The sequence below is a fragment of the Pan troglodytes genome, chromosome 8 (assembly GCF_028858775.2).
Source record: "Pan troglodytes isolate AG18354 chromosome 8, NHGRI_mPanTro3-v2.0_pri, whole genome shotgun sequence".
Classification (NCBI taxonomy): domain Eukaryota; kingdom Metazoa; phylum Chordata; class Mammalia; order Primates; family Hominidae; genus Pan; species Pan troglodytes.
This window is the reverse complement of record NC_072406.2, coordinates 40136367-40162447: the sequence shown is the minus strand read 5'-3', so window position 1 is coordinate 40162447 and position 26081 is coordinate 40136367. Positions and strand designations below refer to the sequence as shown.

The 26081-nt window shown below is 41.5% G+C and overlaps 1 protein-coding gene across 24 annotated transcripts in view; it reads left to right on the top strand.

Annotated features, from left to right (window-relative positions):
• ACBD5 (acyl-CoA binding domain containing 5) overlaps positions 1–25099 on the top strand; it is a 47142-nt gene extending 22043 nt beyond the window's left edge. For 17 of the 24 annotated variants that reach the window (XM_063780554.1, XM_063780552.1, XM_063780555.1 and 14 more), the window contains 8 exons: positions 473–607; positions 2149–2352; positions 4692–4798; positions 9245–9512; positions 11883–12082; positions 15099–15149; positions 15798–15907; positions 22866–25099. In XM_063780554.1, the coding sequence (XP_063636624.1) occupies positions 473–607; positions 2149–2352; positions 4692–4798; positions 9245–9512; positions 11883–12082; positions 15099–15149; positions 15798–15907; positions 22866–22878 (1088 nt within the window). In that variant the 3' untranslated portion in view covers positions 22879–25099. The remainder of the gene's footprint in view (positions 1–472; positions 608–2148; positions 2353–4691; positions 4799–9244; positions 9513–11882; positions 12083–15098; positions 15150–15797; positions 15908–22865) is intronic. The other 7 variants (XM_063780562.1, XM_063780557.1, XM_024346279.3 and 4 more) reach the window with 1 other exon arrangement.
• The last annotated feature ends 982 nt before the right edge of the window (positions 25100–26081 follow it).

Here is a 26081-nt window from a genome sequence, read left to right as displayed (position 1 = left end):
TAAATATCATAAAGACAGATAATGTGAGTTGTGCACCTGAAGCCCTAAAAGTAATACAGGAATAAAGTTTGTAAAATGGACCTCAACTGTAATATTGATGAGATTGTTGGTAGAACCAAAAACATACTTTTGTTTTCAGCATGCTAGCATATAGGAAGTATCTCTTCACTTGCCATGTATGAAGATCCATTGATCTCTAACTTTATTTTGATTGATATTAACTTAAAAATAATTTACCCTCTGCCTGATTCAGAAAGGATTTAAGATAGCTTGATCATAAGGTGATAATTGAAGGAATTTGTCTTGTAATATATGTATGTTTATAGTCAAAGAAAATAATACTATTATATATATAACATTTTAATTCAAAATTATTTTATTAGTTATTTGTAAATTTTATTAGTATTACTTGGAAATTATGGCATTATTGTATATTATCACATTGTGAGTAAGTGGTCATTTCATGTTTTAGATCTTGGTAATGTTCTCACTTCTACTCCAAACGCCAAAACCGTTAATGGTAAAGCTGAAAGCAGTGACAGTGGAGCCGAGTCTGAGGAAGAAGAGGCCCAAGAAGAAGTGAAAGGAGCAGAACAAAGTGATAATGGTAATGTTTGGAAAATCAGTTAGTAATTTTACAATAAATAAACTAAGAGGGTATGAAGACATTTGGGCTGATTTGGTATTGTAGAAGATTAAAGCAGGTGGTGGGATGTAAGCTGTTGACCTTATAAACAAGTTTGCTGTGGACCAAAAGGCTCTACTACATAGTATAGGAACAGCCAACCTTATGCATAAATGGAATAGGTGTTAATTGAAGGTTGACAAGAATAGGCCACTCCTCCAAATGGATGGCCTGAAATGCTGCATTAGACATGTGCTATTTTAAGGTGTTGTTTCCAACATGAATCTGCATAAGTTACTAAGGATAGGAGACAAGTTAGACTCTCAATATCTTACCAAAAATAGAATGGAATCCAGAGAATAGGATACAGGCATAGTGTTTTTTGTTTTTGTTTTTTTATGAGATAGAGTCTCGCTCTGTTGCCCAGGCTGGAGTGCAGTGTTATGATCGCTGCTCACTGCAGCCTCTGCCGCCCTCTGCAGCCTCAAGCCATCTTCCTGCCTCAGCCTCCCAATTAGCTGGGATTACAGGCATGCACCACCACACCCCGCTAATTTTTGTATTTTTAGTAGAGACAGGATTTCACCATGTTGACCAGGCTGGTCTCGGACTCCTGACCTCAAGTGATCTGCTCACCTCGGCCTCCCAAAGTTCTGGGCTTATAGGCATGAGCCATCGCACCCGGCCTACAGGCATAAATTTTCATGAAGAAGGAACATTGGAATTATGGCTTAGAGCATTGAGGGCCCTGTTGGAATACCAATAACACACGGGAAGACTGTTTTCAAAAGGGGAGACAGAAAGACACTAAAACAAACGGCGGCCGGGCACAGTTGCTCACACTCGTAATCCCAGCAGTTTGGGAGGCCGAGGCGGGCAGATCACCTGAGATTGGGAGTTTGAGACCAGCCTGACCAACATGGTGAAACCCCGTCTCTACTAAAAATACAAAAATTAGCCAGGCATAGTGGTGGGCACCTGTAATCCCAGCTACTTGGGAGGCTGAGGCAGGACAATCACTTGAACCCGGGAGGCGAAAGTTGCAGTGAGCCAAGATCATGCCATTGCACTCTAGCCTGGGTGACAGAGCGAGACGCTGTCTCAAAAAAAAAAAAAAACTGTGTAACTTAGTTTTTCCTTCCCTTCCCAGTAAGGTATGACAAATAGCGCCTTCTTTAAGGATCCTTTTTATCAGCTATGTGGACCCCTTTGCACTGCTGGGTCTCATAGAGCAATTTGCTTATGCCTAAGGGAGTAAAAAGACTTTGAGAGATTACTTTTTAAAAGAAATTCTAGAAGATTGACAGGGAACTGAAACAGTTTTGAAGCCAACATAGTTTGGGTGAGCTCTCAGCATATAGTAAACCCCATTTCAAGGAGCACGCCTTCTCTTTGATCCAAGTAGGAAACCCTTCAAAGGGATTGTGGTAGGTTAGGGAAATGACAGCTGGATATTAAAACATGGTATGCAGAAGGTGACCTACTGTGAACTTTTATGAATCTTTCCCATTTTCTCGTAAAAGATAAGAAAATGATGAAGAAGTCAGCAGACCATAAGAATTTGGAAGTCATTGTCACTAATGGCTATGATAAAGATGGCTTTGTTCAGGATATACAGAATGACATTCATGCCAGTTCTTCCCTGAATGGCAGAAGCACTGAAGAAGTAAAGCCTATTGATGAAAACTTGGGGCAAACTGGAAAATCTGCTGTTTGCATTCACCAAGGTATTATCCCCAAATAATTCTGTGTCCAGCCTCTTTCCTATGAATAGTTTTTAATAATTATAGGATCTTTAGGATCAGTTTAATTTAAAAATCTCTTATTTAGTAATATCTTAGGGCTTATTAATATTATAAGCGTTTATAGTTTTGAAAAAGAGTGAATTAGGGCCAGGGTTATTTATGTATCTCTTTCTGTTGCCCAGGCTGGAGTGCAGTGGCATAGTCACGGCTCACTGCAGCCTTGAACTCCTGGGCAATTCTGCCTCAGCCTCCTAAGTAGCTGGGATTACAGGCATGTACCACCATGCCCAGTTAATGTTTAAATTTTTTGTAGAGACAGGGTTTTGCCAGGTAGCCCAGGCTGGTCTGGAACTCTTGAGTTCAAGTGATCTGCCTGCCTTGGCCTCCCGAAGTGCTAGGATTACAGGTTTGAGCCATGCACTGGCTTATTTTTTAATTTTTAGGGATACATAATAGTACATGTGAGAAACATCATTTCTTTTTCTTTTCTCTCTTTTTTTTTTTTGAGATGGTGTCTCGCTCTGTCACCCAGGCTGGAGTGCAGTGGCGCAAACTCGGCTCACTGCAACCTCTGCCCCCTGGGTTCAAACAATTCTCCCGCCTCAGCCTCCCCAGTAGCTGGGATAACAGGCACGTGCCACCATGCCCAGCTAATTTTTGTATTTTTAGTAGAGATGGGGTTTCACCATGTTGGCCAGGGTGGTCTCAAACTCCTGACCTTAAGTGATCCACCCGCCTTGGCCTCCCAAAGTGCTGGAATTACAGGTGAGAGGCAACGCGCCCGGCCAAGAAACATTTTTTTTTTTTTTTTTTTTTTGAGACAGAGTCTCGCTCTGTCGCCTAGGGTGGAGTGCAGTGATGCGATCTCAGCTCACTGCAAACTCCGCCTCCTGGGTTCACGCCATTCTCTTGCCTCAGCCTCCCGAGTAGCTGGGACTACAGGTGCCCGCCACCATGCCCAGCTAATTTTTTGTATTTTTTAGTGAGACAGGGTTTCACCGTGTTAGCCAGGATGGTCTCGATCTCCTGCCCTTGTGATCTGCCCTCCTCTGCCTCCCAAAGTGCTGGGATTACAGGCGTGAGCCACAGTGCCCGGCCAACAAACATCATTTCGTAATGTAAGAAGCAAACTTGCCTAGTTGGATCTTACATTTAGGCATCCTGCTTGGTAGGTAGTTTTCTCTTACAGGGTTATTAGGTTTTATAAGATTTCATCTAGGCTGTCTTTATGGAATTCAATGATAAAATATTTTGTAATCTTTTCAAATAAAAATTATCAACTAAATTTAAAGTTTTGGTAAATTTTAAAAAGTGTGGCTTGATAAATCAAATTCGTCTCTCAGTATAAAAATAATATAAGGCTGATGAATTTTGAAAATGCAATAAAGGTCAGGCACGGTGGCTCACGCCTGTAATCCCAGCACTTTGGGAGGCCGAGGCGGGTGGATCACCTGAGGTCAGGAGTTCGAGACCAGCCTGACCAACAATGTGAAACTCCGTCTCTACTAAAAATACAAAAGTTGGCTGGGTGCGGTGATTCATGACTGTAATTCCAGCACTTTGGGAGGCTAAGGCAGGTGGATCACCTGAGGTCAGAAGTTCAAGACCAGCCTGGCCAACATGGTGAAACCCCATCTCAAGTAAATATACAAAAAATTAGCTGGGCTTGGTGGTGTGCGCCTGTAATCCCAGCTACTTGGAGACTGAGGCAGGAGAATCACTTGAACCCAGGAGGCAGAGGTTGCAGTGAGCCGAGATCACACCACTGCACTCCAGCCTGGGCAACAGAACGAGACTCCATCTCAAAAACCAAAAATAAACAGTATTTTGGGAGGCCAAGGTGGGTGGATCATCTGAGCTCAGGAGTTTGAGACCAGCCGCACCAATATGGAGAAACCCTGTCTCTACTAAAAATGCAAAATTAGCCAGATGTGTTGGCCCATACCTGTAATCCCAGCTACTCGGGAGGCTGAGGCGGGAGAATCACTTGAATCCGGGAGGCGGAGGTTGCTGTGAGCCGAGATCGCGCCACTGCACTCCAGCCTGGGCCACAAGAGCAAAACTCCGTCTCAAAACAAAACAAAATGAAACAAAAATTAGCTGGGCATGGTCGTGGGCACCTGTAATCCCAGCTACTTGGGAGGCTGAGGCAGGAGAATCACTTGAACCTGAGAGGTAGAAGTTGCAGTGAGCCAAGATCACACCACTGCACTCCAGCCTGGGCAACAGAGTGAGACTCCATCTCAAAAAAACAAAGGAATAAATTTGTTTTTCTTCTACTATAGTATAATTACCCTATCTGCACTTTTGTTCATATTTAGATATAAATGATGATCATGTTGAAGATGTTACAGGAATTCAGCATTTGACAAGCGATTCAGACAGTGAAGTTTACTGTGATTCTATGGAACAATTTGGACAAGAAGAGGTAAAAATGACATTTTCTGATTGGTGTATTTTCAAAGTGGTGTATTAGAATTCAATGCGTAACTTCTGTTAGTAGCAAATATACATGCTATTTTTCATTTTGAAAAGATACTCCTAAAATGTTTAAACATTTGTATTTTAAACTATTTTTTATGAATTCAAAAATAGGTAAAATTCTGGAAAAGTCAAAGAAAAATTAATAATTAACTACTCCATTATAACTAATAATATACATATATTTATAAATATTCTAGGAGACGTGGGATGGGGATGCAGAGAAAACACTTTCTATGCTAGTCCCAATGTTTGAAACATTTATTAATGTTCAGGAAAATTGAATGATCTTCTTTGTTGTTTTTTTTGTTTTTTAGAGATGGGGTCTCTGTCTGTCACCCAGGCTGGAGTGCAGTGGCGCAATCTCGGGTCACTGCAACCTCCGCCTCCTAGGTTCAAGCAATTCTCCTGCCTCAGCTTCCCAAGTAGCTGGGATTACAGGCATGTGCCACCACACCTGGCTAATTTTTGTATTTTCAGTAGAGACAGAGTTTCACCATGTTGGCCAGGTTGGTTTCAAACTCCTGACCTCAAGTGATCTGCCCACCTCAGCCTCTCAAAGTGCTGGGATTATGGACCTGAGGCATTGCGCCCAACCTAAAAATGGGTTCTTGATATGTTGCCTAGGCTGGTCTCAAACTCTTGGCCTGAATCAGTGCTCCCACCTCAGCCTCCCAAAATGCCGGGATTACAGGTGTGAGCCACCAAGGCTGGCCTGAATAATTTTCAAACAAATAAGTCTGTTCTCCACATTGACTGTAATTCACTGGATTGAAATTTTTAGTGGAAATAATTTTTAAATTTCAGTTAATTAAGATCCAATATTGGAAGAGAAAACTTGAAAAAAAAATTATAGGACATCCATGAATTCTTTTTCTCAACTTTTTCTGATAATGATGATAGCAGTATTTTAATTTTTAATTTTAAAATTTTTAATTTTAATGGGCACACAGGTATATATATTCATGGGTTAGACTGGGCTCAGTGGCTCACACCTGTAATCCCAGGAGGCTGAGGCAGGAACTTCGCTTGAAACCAGGAGTTTGAGACCAGCCTGGGCAAGATGGCGAGACCCCCATCTCCACTTTATTTTTGTAAAATATAAAAAATATAATAAATATATATTTATGGGGTATATGAGATATTTTGGTGCAGGCATATGATATGTAATAATCACATCAGGGTAAATGGAGTATCCATTATTTCAGACAGTCGTCATTTCTTTGTGTTCCAAACATTCCAATTGTACTCCCTCAGTTATTCTAAAATGTACAACAAAGTATTGCCGACTATAGCCACTCTGCTGTGCTATCAGGTACTAGATCTTATTCATTGTATCTCTATCTCCATGAGTTTAATTGTTTTAATTTTTAGCTCTCACAAATAAGTGAGACCATTTGAAGTTTTTCTTTCTATGCCTGGCTTATTTCACTAAACATAATATCTTCCAATTCCATCCATATTGCAAATGACAGGATCTCATTCTTTTTTATGGTAGAATAGTACTCTGTCGTGTATATGTACCACATTTTCTTTATCCATTCGTCTGTTCATGGACACTTAGGTTGCTTCCAAATCTTGGCTATTGTGAATAGTGCTGCAATAAACATGGGAGTGCTGATATCTCTTCAATATATTGATTTCCTTTCTTTTGGGTATACAGCCAGCAGTGGAATTGCTGGTCATATGGTAACTCTATTTTTGGTACTTTTTTTTTTTTTGAGATGGAGTTTCCCTCTTGTTGCCCAGGCTAGAGTGCAATGGGATGATCTTGGCTCACTGCAACCTCCGCCTCCTGGGTTCAAGTGATTCTCCTGCTTCAGCCTCCCGAGTAGCTGGGATTACAGACATGCGCCACCATGCCCCGCTAATTTTGTACTTTCAGTAGAGACGGGGTTTCTCCATGTTGGTCAGGCTGGTCTCGAACTCCTGACCTCAGGTAATCTGCCTGCCTTGGCCTCCCAAAGTGCTGGGATTACAGGCGTGAGCCACCACGCCCGGCTTGTTTGTTTGTTTTTTAAGAAACTTCCATAGTGTTCTCCCCAGTGGCTGTACTAATTTTACATTCTCACCGACAATGTACAGGGGCTTCCTTTTCTTCACATCCTTGCCAGCATTTGTTATTGCTTGTCTTTGGGATAAAAGCCATTTTAACTGGGGCGAGGTAATATCTCATTGTAGTTTTGATTTGCATTTCGCTGATGATCAGTGATGTTGAGCACCTTTTCATATACCTGTGGGCCATTTGTAGGTCTTTTGAGAAATGTCTATTCAGATCTTTTGCCCAGTTTTAATCAGGTTATTAGATTTCTTTCCTATTGAGTTGTTTACTCTCCTTATGTATTCTACTTATTAATCTGACAAAGGTGGTTTTGACAGCTATATTTCTGTTTGGCCTCTTTATATCCTCTCCCCATTCTGTTTCCTACCTACCTACCCTCTTCTAATACAGTTCAGTGTGTCTTATAGAAAATCATTTATCTTTTGCCTCCCTGAAATGATTTTAACTTTTTGTGTTTTTCTCCTTTTCTCATTTCATAATGCAATTAAATCTACCCCTTTTCTCAAATTTTAAAAACACATGAATAAAATATCTTTTACTTAAGGTCAAACACAAATGGAGTGGCGTAGGCTGGTCATGGTGGCTGACACCTATAATCCCAACACTGTGGGAGGCCGAGGCAGGTGGATCACTTGAGCTCACAAGTTTCAGAGCCACGTGAGCAACATGGCAAAACCCCGTCTCTACAAAAAAATTAAAAACTTAGCCAGGCATGGTAGCTACTCGGGGAGGATGGCTTGAGCCTGGGAGGCAGTGGTTGCAATGAGCCAAGATCCCACCACTGCACTCCAGCCTGGGCTATAAAGCCAGAACTTGTCTCAAAAAAAAAAAAGGCAGCATAAATTGGAAGAATAATGATAAGGAGGCCAAACTGAGAATGAGTGAAATTAGTGAAAAATGAAAAGGATGAAAAACTCAGATTCCCTTTTATTTTTTTCTTTTTAAAAAAGAGATATTTGGGGAAGGTTGATGAAAGGGACCAGATAGAGATTAATCTCAGCAAATATCCAGCTGCTAAATTCTAGTTTTGTTCCTGTTTTCTCTCTCAATCAGTTAATGGACTAAAGCTCAAGGGGCTGTCTGACCTGGCTTCTGGAGTGCAGTGGCACAATCTGGGCTCACTGCAACCTCCACCTCCTGGGTTCAAGTGATTCTTGTGCCTCAGCCTTCCAAGTAGCTGGGACTACAGGCATGTGCCGCCCTGACTGGCTAATTTTTGTATTTTTAGTAAAGACGGGGTCTCGTCATGTTGGCCAGGCTGGTCCCATACTCCTGGCCTCAAGTGATCTGCCTACCCTGGCCTCCCAAAGTGCTGGGATTACAGGTGTGAGCCACCATGCCGGCCCCTTGCTGGCCTCTGTTAACACCACTCTCCTATTTGGTCGTTGCTCACCACCCACCCTGGCCTTCTCTCTGTTTCTCTAATGTGTCAAGTCCCTTCCCACCCCCACCCCTACTTGTACATCCTCCCTCTTCACTGAGGACTCTTATATACCCTTTATACCCTAACTCAGATGTCCCTTCCTGAAGGAAACCTTAGATAAGATACAACTCACCTCATCACCACCTTCACCAAGTCCAGTTAATTATAGGTTGTCATCCATCGATGTCTTAGGTGGGTTCTTTTAAAAACACATTTAGGCTCTGCCTACACAGTAGCCATTCTTTATTCCTTTACTTTCTAAATAAACTTGCTTTGACTTAAAAAAAAATTTAGGTAGTAATCTCTAAGAATAAGGTAAGCATAGAAATGTAGATGTTTCTTTAATAACTGACTCACAAAAACAACTCACTGGGCGGGCGTGGGGTCTCACTCCTGTAATCCCAGCAGTTTGGGAGGCCGAGGTGGGCGGATCATGAGGCCAGGAGATTGAGACCGTCCTGGCCAACATGGTGAAACCCCATCTTTCCTAAAAATACAAAAATTAACCAGCCATGGCGGTGCGTGCCTGTAATCCCAGCTACTCGGGGGGCTGAGGAAGGAGAATTGCTTGAACCCGGAAGGTGGAGGTTGCAGTGAGCCGAGATCGTGCCAGTGAACTCCAGCCTGGTGACAGAGCGAGACTCCATCTCAAAAACAAACAAACAAACAAAACAATTTACTGCCCAAGCTTCTTGACTCTGTTCATGGACAAATCATTCTTGTCCTATTTCTTCCCTGCAGGTAGGAAGCAGCGTATGAATTGAAGACATTTTTTAGAAAAAGAATATTTTCAATAATAACATGAAAGAACATTTTAGGAAAACAGTATTTCTCCTATTGCTGTAAAAACTTTGTGGTGTATAATTCACATTTCTAGCTTTTAACTAAGTGTCATTTCTAATTTGTAGTCTTTAGACAGCTTTACGTCCAACAATGGACCATTTCAGTATTACTTGGGTGGTCATTCCAGTCAACCCATGGAAAATTCTGGATTTCGTGAAGATATTCAAGTACCTCCTGGAAATGGCAACATTGGGAATATGCAGGTGGTTGCAGTTGAAGGAAAAGGTGAAGTCAAGCATGGAGGAGAAGATGGCAGGAATAACAGCGGAGCGCCACACCGGGAGAAGCGAGGTGGAGAAACTGACGAATTCTCTAATGTTAGAAGAGGAAGAGGTGTGGATTACCTTTTTTCTTCCCTCACCTTTATTGATTTACTTACTTATTTTTGAGATGGAGTCTCGCGCTCTGTCGCCCAGGCTGGTGTGCGGTGGTGCAATCTCGGCTCACTGCAACCTCTGCCTCCCGGGTTCAAGTGATTCTCCTGCCTCAGCCTCCTGAGTAGCTGGGATTACAGGCACCCACCACCATGCCTGGCTAATTTTTGTATTTTTAGTAGAGATGGGGTTTTGCCATGTTGGCCAGGCTGGTCTCGAACTCCTGATCTCAGGTGATCCACCCACCTCGGCCTCCCAAAGTGCTGGGATTACAGGTGTGAGCTGTGCCCGGCCGCCTGACTAATTTAAAAAGTTTTTCTGTAGAGATGGGCATCTCACTATGTTGCCCAGACTGATCTCAAAATTTACCTCCTTTAGATACAACAATAGAAGTCTTGAAAACAGCATCAGGCACCTCAGTGCCCTCTTTGGGGTTTAACTTGGCAAATAGCTCTAATTTGGTTTCCCTTTTAATCCCCAACAATGCTTGATGCAGGTTCAGCTATGGGAATTCTGCTGCAGTGGAGGTCCAGGATGCTAAAGGGCAATGAGCTAGACAATTTCCTATTTATTATTCAAAACAAAACTTGCCCATTATATTAGCAAATGTAAAATTTTGTAATATTCCATTCCTACAAGGCTAGGGTAACACAATAGTATCTTTTATACTCTGCAATATAACACTGTTTCAGCCTTCTGAAAAATAGCTTGGGAACCTTGACCCAGTTGTTATCCTTTAATCCAGTAATGATTCTTTTTGGAATCTGTCTTAAAGAGATCGGGAAATTTGGACGAGTATTTACATACAAAACCATTCACTGCAATTTTGTTTGTAACAGAAAAAATTTGAACTCATCCTACCTAACCAAAAGTGGAGAATGGTTGAGTGAATTATTTCATAACCTAACTAGGGAATTTATGTAACCATTTAAGTGTTTTTGGAATAAAATTTAATGAGGCAGATAAGTGTTCATAATATGATTTTAAAACTAGGACATAAAATCATGTATAAGGGGTAATGCCATTTTGTAAATATATGCCCAGAGAAAAGAATGGATGGATATATAACAAAATCTTAACAGTAGTGAGATTTCTATAAGGAACACACAATTTAGAATAAGAAGAACACATTTAAAATCTTTTGGATGGCTGGGCGTGGTGGCTCACTTCTGTAATCCCAGCACTTTGGGAGGCCAAGGCAGGCAGATCACTTGAGGTCAGGAGTTCAAGACCAGCCTAGCCAACAAGGTGAAACTTCGTCTCTACTAAAAATACAAAAATTAGCCGGGCATAGTGGCATGCGCCTGTAATCCCAGTTGCTTGGGAGGCTGAGGTAGGAGAATCGGCCGAACCTGGGAGGCGGAGGTTGCAGTGAGCCATTGCACTCCAGCCTGGGCAACAGAGTGAGACTCTGTCTCAGAAACAAACAAATAGACAAATACCTTTGGAGATTTATAATGTAATTAAACAAACAAAAAAAAAATGACCAAAAAGGCAAACGTAGCTCTTTACTGTAACTTTTAATACTCTAAAGAAGTAGTCTCCAGGGCCAGGAGTGGTGGCTCATACCTGTAATCCCACAGCAGTTTGGGAGGCCAGGGCAGGTGGATTGCTTGATCCCAAGCATTCGAGACCAGTCTGGGTAACATGGGGAGACCTCATCTCTATTTAAAAAAAAAAAAGTCTTTGAATTTTTCAGTCTGGTTACCTTATTAGTAAAGAATTTTTGAGCAGGCACTCCAAATATGTGTATTATTTGTGAATTATTTGCATAATGTATTAGCATATTATGTATATTATAGAACCTTAGCAAAAAATTTTAGAATATATCAATATGAATAGAAGTTTACAAATCAATTTCTTTGATCTCAGCAGTTTATTTTATGTACTTCCTGACTGCTTCTACTCCACGTTGGAAGTTTTTTTTTATTTTTTTGAGATGGAGTATCGCTCTGTCGCCCAGGCTGGAGTGCAGTGGCATGATCTTGGCTCACTGCAACCACCGCCTCCAGGGTTCAAACAATTCTCCTGCCTCAGCCTCCTGAGTAGCTGGGATTACAATTGCATGCCACCACACCTGGCTAATTTTTGTATTTTTAGTAGAGACAGGGTTTCGCCATGTTGGCCAGGCTGGTCTTGAACTCCTGACCTCAGGTGATCTGCCCGTCTCAGCCTCCCAAAGTGCTGGGATTACAGGTGTGAGCCACAGCTCCTGGCCACACTTTGGAGATTTAGATCTCAAAGAAATAACAGAGGAAAATGAATAAAACACAGTTTCTACTTGTATAAAAATTATTTAAAACAAGCTTATTTTTGCCTCTTAAAATAGGACATAGGATGCAACACTTGAGCGAAGGAACCAAGGGCCGGCAGGTGGGAAGTGGAGGTGATGGGGAGCGCTGGGGCTCCGACAGAGGGTCCCGAGGCAGCCTCAATGAGCAGATCGCCCTCGTGCTGATGAGACTGCAGGAAGACATGCAGAATGTCCTTCAGAGACTGCAGAAACTGGAAACGCTGACTGCTTTGCAGGTAAACTTCCAAATGTATCATACCTTCTTGTGCTTATTGATTCTGGAAAGCAATGTGGAGTCTGCGTTGATCATATTGACATAAATTAATGTATTTTACTGATTTTTTTAGAAAATAGAACTTGGTTTTGAAAATATTGTTTAAGAAAAGACTGACCCAGAAACTAATTACTGCTTAAAATAATAGAAAAATGGTAAAATAATAGAAAAATGGCTGGGCGCGGTGGCTCACGCCTGTAATCCCAACACTTTGGGAGGCCGAGGTGGGTGGATCACCTGGGTTCAGGAGTTTGAGACCAGACTGGCCACTATGGTGAAATTCTGTCTCTACTAAAAATACAAAAGTTAGGCAGGTGTGGTGTTGCATACCTGTAATCCCAGCTACTTAGGAGGCTGAGGCAGGAGAGTCCCTTGAACCCAGAAAGCAGAGGTTTCAGTGAGCCGAGATCACACTACTACACGCCAGCCTGGGTGACAGAGTGAGACTCTGTCTCAAATAAATAAATAAGTAAGTAAATAAATAAATAAATAAATAAATAAATAAATAAATAAAATGAAAAGGGTTCATAGGAAGAGATAGTACAGCTTGATTTATAGTTTCAACTGTGGCCTATGATAATCCCGGGACTCAGCTGCCGCTTCTTGAGTAACATTTGTTGGAGAGAGTAAAGAGGTAATTAGCATTGACTGTCTGACCTAGCTGCAAACATTATACAGCATTGAAGCATCATGCTGTAACAGATGTTAAGAAGTATTTGTAGGGATTAATCAAAGAAGACATGCTTCCATTGCAAGATAAATACATTAATTGTGACTCATGTAAAGAAACTGATACTGCAGGCTTTCCTAAACAACCACTGTGAATATCTTTCTCTTTACCTAATCAGTAAGTTACTCAAGCTATCATATTTTTAAAAATTATATGTATCTCCATGATTCTCAGTTACATATTATTATTATTATTATTATTATTATTATTATGGGTTTTTTTTTTGAGATGGAGTCTCACTGTGTCACCAGGCTGGAGTGCAGTGGCGGGATCTCGGCTCACTGCAACCTCCACCTCCTGGGTTCAAACGATTCTCCTGCCTCAGCCTCCTGAGTAGCTGAGACTACAGGCGCATGCCACCATGCCCAGCTAATTTTTGTATTTTTAGTAGAGACGGGGCTTCACCATGTTGGCCAGGGTGGTCTTGATCTCCTGACCTCGTGATCCACCCGCCTCAGCCTCCCAAAGTGCTGGGATTACAGGCGTGAGCCACCGTGCCCGGCCTCTCAGTTACATATTATTATTAATCAGACTGCAAATTCCTAGACTTCCAGGAGTCCATGAACACCCTAAAATACTATGCACATTTGTCTTTGATCTTGCATTTTTGATGGGAGAGGACTTGTTGTCTTCATCAGATCCTCAAGAAGGTGTATAAGGAAAGAGTTTAAAATAGTGCCTTATGACCGGTCACGGTGACTCACACCTGTAATTTCAGCACTTTGGGAGGCTGAGGCGAGTGGATCACTTGAGGCCAGGAGTTCGATACCAGCCTGGCCAGCATGGTGAAACCCCATCTCTACTAAAAATACAAAAATTAGCTGGGTGTGGTGGTGCATGCCTGTAATCCCAGCTACTCAGGAGGCTGAGGCATGAGAATCACCTGAACCCTGTTGGCGGAGGTTGCAGTGAGCCTAGATCACGTCACTGCCCTTGGCTCACTGTAACCTCCACCTCCTGGGCTCAAGTCATCCTCCCACCTCAGCCTCCCAAGTAGCTGGAACTACAGGTGCACACCACCACATCTGGCTAATTTTTGTACTTTTTGTAGAAACAGAGTTTTGCCATGTTGCCCAGGCTGGTCTCAAACTCCTGAGCTCGAGTAATCAGCCCACCTCAGCCTCCCAGAGTGCTTGGGATTATAGGCGTGAGCCACTGAGCCTGGCATGCTCTATGTTTTTTTTTTTAAAGAATATTTTACATATATTCAATATCTTTAGTGATATTGAAATTCTGCTAAAATTCTTTTGATGTATTTTCTTAGACATTTACTTTTTCACTGTGATAGAAAACTTTAGGCTAGGCCCATGGCTCACACCTATAATCTCAGCACTTTGGGAGGTCAAGGCAGGAGGATAACCTGAGGCTAGGAGTTCAAGACCAGCCTAGGCAGCATGGCAAGACCCTGTGTCTACCAAAAAAATAAAATTAAAATAGCTAGGCTTGGTGGTCGGCCCAGCTACTCAGAAGGCTGAGGCAGGGTGATAGCTTGAACCCAGGAGTTCAAGGCTGCAGTGAGCCACGATCTCACCAGCCTGGGCAACAGAGCAAGACCTCATCTCTACAAAAATACAATACAATAATAAAATAAAGTTCAAAAGATTTTAAGGACTTTTTTCCTTAAAATTTGCATAATTCACTTGGATGACTCATAGAAGAAATAAATTGGGCCAGGCATGGTGGTTCATGCCTATAATACCAACACTTTGGGAGGCTGAGGTGGGTGGATCACCTGAGGTCGGGAGTTCGAGACCAGCCTGGCCAACATAGTGACAACTATGGTGCCACCACACCCAGCCAACACCAGTTAGCTGGGTGTGGTGGTGCATGCCTCCCAGCTAATTGTGAGGCAGCGGTTGCAGTGAGCCAAGATCGTGTCTCAAAAAGAAAAGTTGAATAGGTAATGTAATAAGACTGTAAACATAAGAGTTTAGATTGATTTGAGGTTTTATTTTCATAATCTTATATAATTTGAACTAAAAATATAAAGCATTAAAGTATTGTTTGGCTTGCTGTTTTAGGGAACTTGTCCTTTGGTAAGTATTAGTTTCGGGATAATCAAAGTATAGTTAGAAGAAAAATACTGAATAAACTAATATTTCTACGTTCCAACTGTTCTATACATAAAGAAAACAAAAGCAACCAAAAAAACCTCAATATTTCTGCCTTTTAAAAAAAGATAGGAAATAGAATAATTACTGTGTTTTTCATTTTTTCAAGGCTAAGTCACCTTCGTTTGCATTTACAGGCAAAATCGTCAACATCAACATTGCAGACTGCTCCTCAGCCCACCTCACAGGTAAGACATTTTTACAAAAATCTAAATGCCAGGGTTTCATATGTTTTTTGTTGTTGTTTTTGTTTTTGTTTGATACGGAGTCTCGCTCTGTTGCCCAGGCTGGAGTGCAGTGGTGCGATCTCAGCTCACTGCAAGCTCTGCCTCCTGGGTTCACGCCATTCTCCTGCCTCAGCCTCCCAAGTAGCTGGGACTACAGGCGCCCGCTACCACGCCCGGCTAATTTTTTGTATTTTTAGTAGAGACAGGGTTTCACCATGTTAGCCAGGATGGTCTCGATCTCCTGACCTCGTGATCCGCCCACCTCGGCCTCCCAAAGTGCTGGGATTACAGGCGTGAGCCACCGCGCCCAGCCCATGGTTTCATATGTTACAATACATTTAGAATATACAAAATCTTTAAATCATTCCAAATGAAATCTACCTTTGCAGTTAAAAAATACTTGTTTTGTGTTTATTTAAGTCTGAACTACTCCTGAAAGCCTGCTTCCTGAATTATACTCTGAAATGCAGAATATCTTTCTTCTTTCAGCAGGAGTGAGATTTGTTACTAATTTTCTTTTCTACTTTCAAAATTATGAATTAGGTATGTTTTTAAGTTTATACATGCAGTATTGAATAGATTGGTGACAAGCTTATTGTATTTTCTCAGAGACCATCTTGGTGGCCCTTCGAGATGTCTCCTGGTGTGCTAACTTTTGCCATCATATGGCCTTTTATTGCACAGTGGTTGGTGTATTTATACTATCAACGAAGGAGAAGGTAAGACCAGTTTCATCATTTGAAATGGTGTATAACTCTCATAACCTATAGTAGACAGAGTTTTCAGCAGCAATTAAGGGATGCTAGGTCCATTTTATAGATACATCGTCATAGTGAACATTCTATATTTATCCTGAGACTGAAACTGCCTTGGAAATGATATCTTGTGGATTCCTAGGTACTTGTTAGACTTAAAAACATTTTCACTTGAGAGCATCTGATGGATTTATACACCTTTGATTTAGGCAACCACACAAAAATGACTACATGCTTCTTTTTTTTTTTTTTTTTTGAGACTGGGTCCCGTTTTGTTGCCCAGGCTGGAGGGCAGTGGCTGTTCACAGGCATGATCATGTGCCCTGAAGCCTCAGATTCCTTGGCTCAAGTGATCCTTTCTGCCTCAGCCTCCTGAGTGGCTGGGACTACAGGCATATGTCACTGGGTGCGGTTTATATGCATTTTAAATTTTATGGTTTGTGAGGAAACAGTGTTCTGAAAGGCACGGTGGCTCACACCTATAATCCCAGCACTTTGGGGAGGGCGAAGCAGGAGGATTACTTGAGCAAAGGAGTTCGAGACTAGCCTGGGCAACATAGGGAGATGCTGTCTCTATTTTAAACAATTAATTAAAAAGGAATTTGGAGGTACTTTTATTTTTTAAATTTATTTTATTTTATTAATTTATTTTTTTGAGACAGAGTTTTGCTTTTGTTGCCCAGGCTGGGGTGCAGTGGCACGATCTCGGCTCACTGCAACCTCTGCCTCCCAGGTTCAAGCGATTCTCCTGCCTCAGCCTCCCAAGTAGCTGGGATTACAGGCATGTGCCATCATGCCCAGCTAATTTTTGTATTTTTAGTAGAGATGGAGTTTCATCATGTTGGCCAGACTGGTCTCAAACTCCTGACCTCAGGTGATTTGCCCGCCTTGGCCTCCCAAAGAGCTGGGATTACAGGCATGAGCCACTGTGCCCAGCCGGAGGTTACTTTAATTTAAGGGCCAGATTTCCAGTTTGGGATGACAAGGTACCTCAAATAGGTCAGAAAATAATAGGTTGGAATCCCTGAAAGTAATTCTGAGTCTGTCCATGTTAGGAATAACCTGAGGCCAAACCCTTGGATTCAAGAAAATCCTTAAATCTAAAAAGTTGCCAGGTGCGGTGGCTCATGTCTATAATCCCGGGACTTTAGGAAGCTGAGATGGGTGGATTGCTTGAGCCCAGGAATTCAAGAACAGCCTGGGCAAGAAAGTGAGACTGTCTCCACAAAAAATTTAAAAAATTAAATAAAAAAATTAGCCAGGTTGGTGGTGCACACCTCTAGTCCCAGGTACTCGGGAGGCTGAGGCGGGAGGATCAACTTGAGCCCAGGAGGTTGAGGCTGCCCTGAGTCATGATCATGCCACTACACTCCAGCCCGGGTGACAGAGTGAGACTGTCTCAAAAAAAAAAAAAAAAAAAAAGAGGATATAGACCTGAATTTAAATCCTTTCTTCTTCTACACATTTTCAATTCCTCCTATGATGGTTGGGTTTAGTGCTCTACAGTGTTTTACATTTAAATATCCCTGGTAATAGGAAAGAAGAACCAACCGTTTGTTAGATATGTAGTAATGCTGGATATAAGCAGCAGGGCTCAGTGCCACTATGGGTAGATGTTTACATATTTTTAATGCATCTCAAAGTTCCTTTTCATGTTTCCGTTGTAGAAAGTTGGGAGTTGGAGAGTAGAGGAATTTGCTTAAAAAAAAAACTCTAAAGCTTACTTTGGTTAATAATTTATTTTATGCTTAAGATGGAAGCAGCTTATTACTTCATTAAAGATTGAAAAAACAAACTACACTCTACATCAACAGTCACATAAAATTGGAGTTTTTCTAAAAATGTTTAAAATGTTCTTTACTAATAGAAGTTTTGTAAAAGGTTGTTCACTATTTCTCCTAAATATCCCTTTTAGCTGTTTACAGATGTCTCTGAATGGAGAAATGCTTTCCTATTTTTAATTTTCTACTTGGTTATTATTGAACCTTTATAAGTTTTTTACTGTATGTTAACTGTTTGATCCTTCCAAACTGCAAATTCTGTAGCACTGTGCAACTTCATTTTGACGAGGTATAGTGTTTTTACGTATTGTTTGCTTATATATGTAATAGATTAACTGTGGTTGGAAGTAGGGCCATATTTGATATGGTGGAAATAAGTTTTAGCCTTGAGGGGATTTAGGCATCTTTTAATCTAACATTGTTTAGCAATTTTTAATCTGATAGTTAAAGGAATGAAGACCAGAGAGCAGTTGTATGGTTTGGAAGAGATAGGTTCTGTGTTAGAGATTAGAAGAAAGGTCTAGAAATCTGATTAGGATGGGGAAAGTGTGGGCAAGTAGAGGGTGTGCCCTACTTATAATAGGGATCATCCTATAGCTCATCCCCAAAACAGTGTCTGGCATGTAGTAGGTGCTCAATAAATGTGTGTTGAGTCTATGACTGAATCCCTTTTTGGGCAATATGGCAAACGGAAGTAACATAAGACATGGAAAAGCTTTCATTTTATTGAATAAATATGCACGTGGACACAGACATACTAGGATATGTCTGATAGATATAGGATAGTCCTATATATGTATAAAACATATAGGACTGGAGGCTGGAGTGCACTCGCGTGATCTCGGCTCACTGCAACCTCTGAGTCCTGGGTTCAAGTGATTTTCCTGCCTCAGCCTCCTGAGTAGCTGGAACTACAGGCATGTGCCACCACGCCCAGCTAATTTTTGTATTTTTAGTAGAGACAGGGTTTCGCCATGTTGACCAGACTGGTCTTGAACTCCTGATCTCAGTGATCCAGCCGCCTCGGCTTCCCAAAGTGCTGGGATTACAGGCATGAGCCAGCACACTCAAGCTGTGATAAGCTTTTGAAAATAAATATCTTTTCCTTCAACATTAAAATTAATACATAAAGTCTGCTGTTTTTTTTTCTAGCGTAGAATAATATAAATTTAAAAGTAAAAGAGATTTCTTATGCTATCACTCTGCAGTGGATCAGGAGAAAATTCTGTATGTGATAGGAAGAACAATACCTGCAGACTTCTTGTTCAGAAATAGGCCCTGAACAGTCTCCTGTGGTAACACCTGTCCCTGGTTGTCTAGCCTGACAACTCTGCTATTAAAATTATCCTTGAGTTAAAATACCAAAAGCAGACCTGTTAAGTCTAAGAAACTACTCTTAAACTATTACTTTGTTTATTTATTTATCTATTTGAGACAAGGTCTCACTCTCTTGCCTGGGCTGCAGTGTAGTGGTACAATCAGAGGTCAATGCTGCCTCAAACTCCTGGGCTCAAGCAATCCTGCTGCCTCAGCCTCCTGAGAAGCTGGGACTATAGGCAGGTGTCAACTAACTTTCTTATTTTTGTTGAGATGGGGTCTCACTATAATGCCCAGGCTAGTCTTGAACTCCTGCCCTCAAGAGATCCTCCCACCTCAGCCTTTCTTGTACTGGGATTACAGGACTGAGCCACCATGCCTGGCCTAAATTATTATTGTTGCAAGAAAGGGGCCCCAATCCAGACCCCAGGAGGGAGTTCTTGGATCTCACACAAGAAAAAATTTAGGGCAAGTCCATAAAGTAAAGTGAAAGCAAGTTTAAGAAAGTAGAGGAATAGGCCGGATGCGGTGGCTCACGCCTGTAATCCCAGCACTTTGGGAGGCCGAGGTGAGCCGGTCACCTGAGGTCAGGAGTTCGAGACCAGCCTGACCAACATGGTGAATCCCTATCTCTACTAAAAATACAGAAATTAGCTGGGTGTGGTAATCCCAGCTACTCGGGAGGCACCTGTAATCCCAGCTACTCGGGAGGTTGAGGCAGGGGAATCGCTTGAACCCAGGAGGTAGAGGTTGCAGTGAGCTGAGATCGTGCCACTGCACTCCAGCCTGGGTGACACAGTGAGACTCCATCTCAAAAAAAAAAAGAGAGAAAAAAGAAAGTAGAGGGATAGAATAATGGCTGCTCATTGCCCATTTTTGTGGTTATTTCTAAACAAGGGGTGGATTATTCATGCCTCCCCTTTTTAGACCATATAGGGTAACTTCCTGACGTTGCCGTGGCATTGGTAAACTGTCATGGCGCTGGTGGGAGTGTAGCAGTGAGGACGACCAGAGGTCACTCTCATCAACATCTTGGTTTTGGTGGGTTTTAGCCAGCTTCTTTACTGCAACATGTTTTATCAGCAAGGTCTTTATGACCTGTATCTTGTGCCGACCTCCTATCTCATCCTGTGACTTAGAATGGCTTAACCTGAGAATGCAGCCCAGTAGGTCTCAGCCTCATTTTACCCAGCTCCTATTCAAAATGGAGTTGCTCTGGTTCACATGCCTCTGACATTACTTTGAAGGAAAGGATGTTTCTAACCAGTTTTCCTTTTTTTTTTTCTTTGCGACAGAGTCTTGCTCTGTCACCCAGGCTGGATTGCAGTGGCGTAATCTTGGCTTACTGCAAGCTCCGCCTCCCAGGTTCACGCCATTGTCCCTCAGTCTCCCCAGTAGCTGGGACTACAGGCGCCCGCCACCACGCCCGGCTAATTTTGTTTTTGTATTTTTAGTAGAGACGGCCAGGATAGTCTCGTCTAACCAGTTTTCTTAAGCAGCCTGCCCAGATTCCTAAATTGCTATCATGTAATCTTCTTGGGGACATTCAGCCTTCAGTAGAGAGGTAATAAATACAAACTTGTTGGGAGTGGGAGGGTCTCAGGAGGATTATTCTCCAAATGGAGCCTAGGGCAGAAGGCACTGACACAAAAAGTCAGGCCCTGGCTTCTGAGGAGGGGAAGGAATTGCAGCAGTGCAGCTAGAGCAGCATTCACCGCGGCGAAGGGAAAGGCAGAATTTATTCCTGTTCCCTTATCTGTTGTTTCCTGTGACTTTTCTTCTATCACACTATACCCTCCATTTTGCAAGTTGATTTAAAGCAAAACAAAACAGAAAGACCTCACAAAGAGCCTGAAAACAGTTCTGAAGACAGTGATTTATGTTCACTCTATTACCTTAGAAGACTGGGAGTTCAGGCTGGGCACGGTGGCTCACATGTGTAATCCCAGCACTTCAGGAGGCTGAGGCAGCAGAATAGCTTGAACCTGGGAGGTGGAGGTTGCAGTGAGCCGAGGTCGCGCGCCACTGCACTCCAGCCTGGGCGACAGAGCGAGACTCCATCTAAAAAAAAAAAGAAAAAAAGATTAGGGGTTCATCGAGACCAAGTTTTCTGCCCTTTTTAATTTTTTTATTTTTATTTATTTATATATTTATTTATTTTGATACAGAGTCTTGCTGTGTCACCTAGGCTGGAGTGCAGTGGCCCGATCTCGGCTCACTGCAACCCCCGCCTCCCAGGTTCAAGCGATTCTCCTGCCTCAGCCTCCCAAGTAGCTGGGACTATAGGCGCGTGCCACCACGCCCGGCTAATTTTTTGTATTTTTAGTAGAGACAGGGTTTCACCGTGTTAGCAGGATGGTCTTGATCTCCCAACCTCGTGATCCGCCCGCCTCGGCCTCCCAAAGTGCTGGGATTACAGGCGTGAGCTACAGTTCCGGCTTTGTCTGCCCTTTTATAAATCTGCAAAGGATTGTGTGTAGTAATCTGCATCCCGCAGATTCTTAATAAGTGTTGCTAATTGTTCAGGCACCCTGCAGCTAACATTTTTGCTAAAACCTCACTCAGGCAGTTTGTCTTTACAACCCACATCTCTCTTGTCTTTGTCAACCATTACAATTCTCTTCCTCCAGGGGCCTGTTTTCTTTACGCTGCTGGGATCTCCTGTTTTGTGAAAGTTGATCTGACTATTTAAAATGTCACTCCTGCCAAGGAGGTGTACATAAGAGGATTTCTGCAGAGGATAAGGAATGATCTGATTGTTTAAAATATCACTCCTGCCAAAGGAGTTGCATAAGGGTATTTCTACATAGAGGAATCAATCTGTTATGAGAGTTTCAGGCATTTTGGCATCTTGAGTGCTGGGGAGGGTTTGTAGATTTTAGAGCAGAACTCAGATCATATGTGATGGTGTAAGGTGCTAACAAGCTCAGCCTTTTCTGATAGCTCATTCACTCTTCTGTCTTTGAAACCATCATATTATATATATCCAAGTTTGGGGTTTATATGCCTCTTCCTCCCCCACCACCTAAACTGAGAGCTGTCTTGAGGCCTGAGAGCCTGCCTCATTTATCTCTGAATGCCCAGGGCCTGGCACAGAGCCTGGAAAGTAATAGAAACATAATCCGTGTTGATTAAGTGAATACTCCAGGTCGTACATCTATTATCCTCTTACAGTTTTGTTACGCATTTGTTTCATAACTTTTCCATTTTGATAAAATTATGAAATCATTTCCACAAATCTTAATTGTGTAATAGCCAATTAGAAAAGGGTAAGAATCTAGAAAGTAAGAGAGGATGAATGTACATTTAAATTATTTATTAAAAACTGGCCGGGATGGCTGGGCACCATAGCTAACGCCTGTAATCCCAACACTTTGGGAGGCTGAGGTGGGTAGATCACCTGATATCAGGAGTTCAAGATGGTGAAACCTCGTCTCTATTAAAAATACAGAAATTACCCAGGTGTGGTGGCACACACCTGTAATGCCAGCTACTTGCAAGGCTGAGGCAGGAGAATCGCTTGTACCCGGGAGGCGGAGGTTGCAGTGAGCCAAGATGGCACCATTGCAGTCCAGCCTGGACGACAGAGCAAGACTTTGCCCCAGTAAATAAATAAATAAATAATTTAAAACTGTTTGGTAATTTCAGCACTTGTAATTGGATCTTTCCTATCAGGCTGCAAGTCATATGATGTAGTTCTATAAAGACTGTTGGTAATATTATGGTTTTATTTTGAATTTGTATGTTATTATTATTATGTTACCATCCAGAGAATTATTTGCATTCATACTCACAGGAAATTGGTTTTTATTTTCTTTTTAAAGAAAACTGAACTGAGGAAAATGGTGTTTTCCTCAAGAAGACTACTGGAACTGGATGACCTCAGAATGAACTGGATTGTGGTGTTCACAAGAAAATCTTAGTTTGTGATGATTACATTGCTTTTTGTTGTCCAGTAGTTTAGTTTGTGTACATATATACACATATATATTTTGCACTACACAAACGATAACATTTTAAGGACTAATATTGCTGATACTTGAATAATCAATCTCTACTAGGTTATAAGTAGTATACACAGATTTACCCTGCCCTTGAACTTGAAGGACATTAAATTATTAATGATCATTTGGTAACATGTTTACCTGATTATCTTCCATAGAGTAACATAAGCTGCTTTTCAAAGGTACCATTGTGATAATGAGATCAAATTTATAAGTTATTATTTTTAATTTTCTAAATTAAATAAAAGAAAGAATGCAAACCAGGAGTGAATTTCAAATGAGATGTAATCGACTTTATATCTTAGTCACGGAGTTGCCATGGCACGTAGTAGAAAACCACAGGAAGAATGGTCATATTCACTTTGTGGGCTGCCCATAATCTTTCTTGGGCATTCACAACTCTTGAGTTTGGTGTTCAGGCATCATTATTAAAAAGTGGAGTCCTATGTACCAGACTGAGTTTTTACAAATGATTTGCAGACTAGACATAACCCACTGATGGAAATGGTGAAGAATGAGCTTCATATAGGTTTAAAAGTGTATTCTGAGCCTGTAGATGATTAATAAGGTTTTTATTCAATCATATAAATGTATTCCTTTGTAATCATTTTTGTTTAACTGAGGATATCTAGTGTCTGCTTCATAGGGTGCTTTGAAATATAAAATGAAAACTTATTTATACTGTTTTTACAACAGTCAAAAAGGAAACACACGAAAATCACTTTTCTGCAACTGATGAACTATACAGACTGGACTCTTAACCTCTTAGTGCCTCAGTTTTTCCTTCGGGGTGTACTATTTTAGATACACCTACTTCACAGGAGTACTGGAGGGATTTGCAAGCTAACGGGCCAAATGCTTCCATAGGAATAAGGCATGCCCAGCTAACAGAAATTTAAGTCCCTCTTCCCCACCTCTCTCATCTAGACCAAAAAGAAGACTACAATTTAGATCCTTGGAGACTTTTCCTGTATGCCTTCCAAAACTTCCTGCTCACTTAGATGTACCTTGTGCTTTGAAGATTTCTTTGATGCAGTCTTTGTAACAAATAATTTTTTTTTTTTTTAAACGGAGTTTCTCTCTTGTTGCCCAGGCTGGAGGGCAATGGCGTGATCTTGGCTCACTGCAACTTCCACCTCCTGGGTTCAAATGATTCTCCTGTCTCACTCTCCCAAATAGCTGGGATTACAGGCATGCACCACCATGCCTGGCTAATTTTGTATTTTTAGTAGAGACGGGGTTTCTCCATGTTGGTAAGGCTGATCTCAAACTCCCAACCTCAGGTGATCTGCCCGCCTCGGCCTCCCAAAGTGCTGGGATTAGAGGCGTGAGCCACTGCACCTGGCCTGTAGCAAATAATTTTTAAGCATTCTCAAGATGTATGATGTTGGGTTTAGCATCATATGTTCACAGTGTTTTAAATAAGAAATAATCTGTCTTTAGTATACAGGATGGTTCTTTGTTTGCCTGAAAAGTATAAGAATACAATTTACTTTTCCCAAACTCTTTTTCCTTATTTTTTTCTTTCAAATAACTTTAATTATTTAATCCCATACTGATTAAAATATGTCTGTCTAAAGGGATCTACTACTATTTGCTTTTAAAAAAGTGTTCCCTATTTATTTAGGAAAAAGTGAAGCAAGCAACTGAATTTATATGTAAAAATAACATTTAGACCTGTGGATCAAAGATTATTTTCAAAAATGAGATATCAATTTGGTATCAGTAAAAAGTGTCTTTTCTCTTAGTATATAAATAAATAAAATGCAAATTAAGAGTGTAAGCAGTTGTGAATCATTACAAGCAGTCTGGGATAACTAACTCCTAGGGATAACCATTTCTATCCTGTTCCAAAGTCTTATTTTATAGTTTGAAAAGCACTTTGCACACAGTTCTTGTATATAAAAGTAAAGATGTAATTATAGGATATAGTGTTCCTGCTTTGTTTAATAAGAACCTCATTTAAACTTGACAGCTATGGTATTTTTTTAATGATAACTTCTTTTCTGTTTATTGTAAAACTAAGTTAAAAATAAAAGGTTAATGAGAAATGATATGGCTTTTATTACTTGTTACTATTAGCCCATTGATTAGGTAAGAATTCAATGAGAGTAAGTAGTAGTCGCACATAAAGTAATTATGACTCTCAAAATAAAGCCATGCTATTCCACACAATTTGATAAAAATCAGAAACTGGGATGAAATTTAACTTATTTAGTCATCTGGTTGAGAATATTAGCAATCCAGTCAGATTCTTGGTTTTACTTTTTTTTGAGACAGAGTCTCGCTCTGTTGCCAGGCTAGAGTGCAGTGGCGTGATCTCGGCTCACTGCAACCTCCGCCTCTCAGGTTCAAGCGATTCTTCTGCCTCAGCCTCCCGAGTAGCTGGGAGTACAGGCATGTGCCACCACTCCCAGCTAATTTTTGTATTTTTAGTAGAGACGGGGTTTCACCATGTTGGCCAGGATGGTTTCCATCTCTTGACCTTGTGATCTACCCGCCTTGGCCTCCCAAAGTGCTGGGATGACAGGCGTGAGCCACTGTGCCCAGCCAGTTTCAGTTCTTACACCAAATAAATAGCTTCCCACAGCCACACAATGAACCCTAATCAACCGTCTTATTATTATTATTTGAGATGGAGTCTTGCTCTGCCGCCCAGGCTGGATTGCAGTGGTGTGATCTCAGCTTACTGCAACCTCTGCTTCCCAGGTTCCAGTGATTCGCCTGCCTCAGCCTCCCACATAGCTGGGATTACAGGCACCCCACCACCACACCTGGCTAATTTTTTGTATGTTTAGTAGAGACGGGGTTTTGCTATGTTGGCTAGGTTGGTCTTGAACTCCTGACCTCAGGTGATCTTCCTGCCTCTGCCTCCCAAAGTGCTGGGATTACAGGCGTGAGTCACCGCACCCAGCCCTAATCAACCATCTTAAATACACATCTCTGGTCTTATGTGGAAAATGATGAGAGGGTTTTTTTTTTTTTTTTTTTTTTTTTTTTTTTTATTGAGACGGAGTTTCGCTCTGGTTGCCCAGG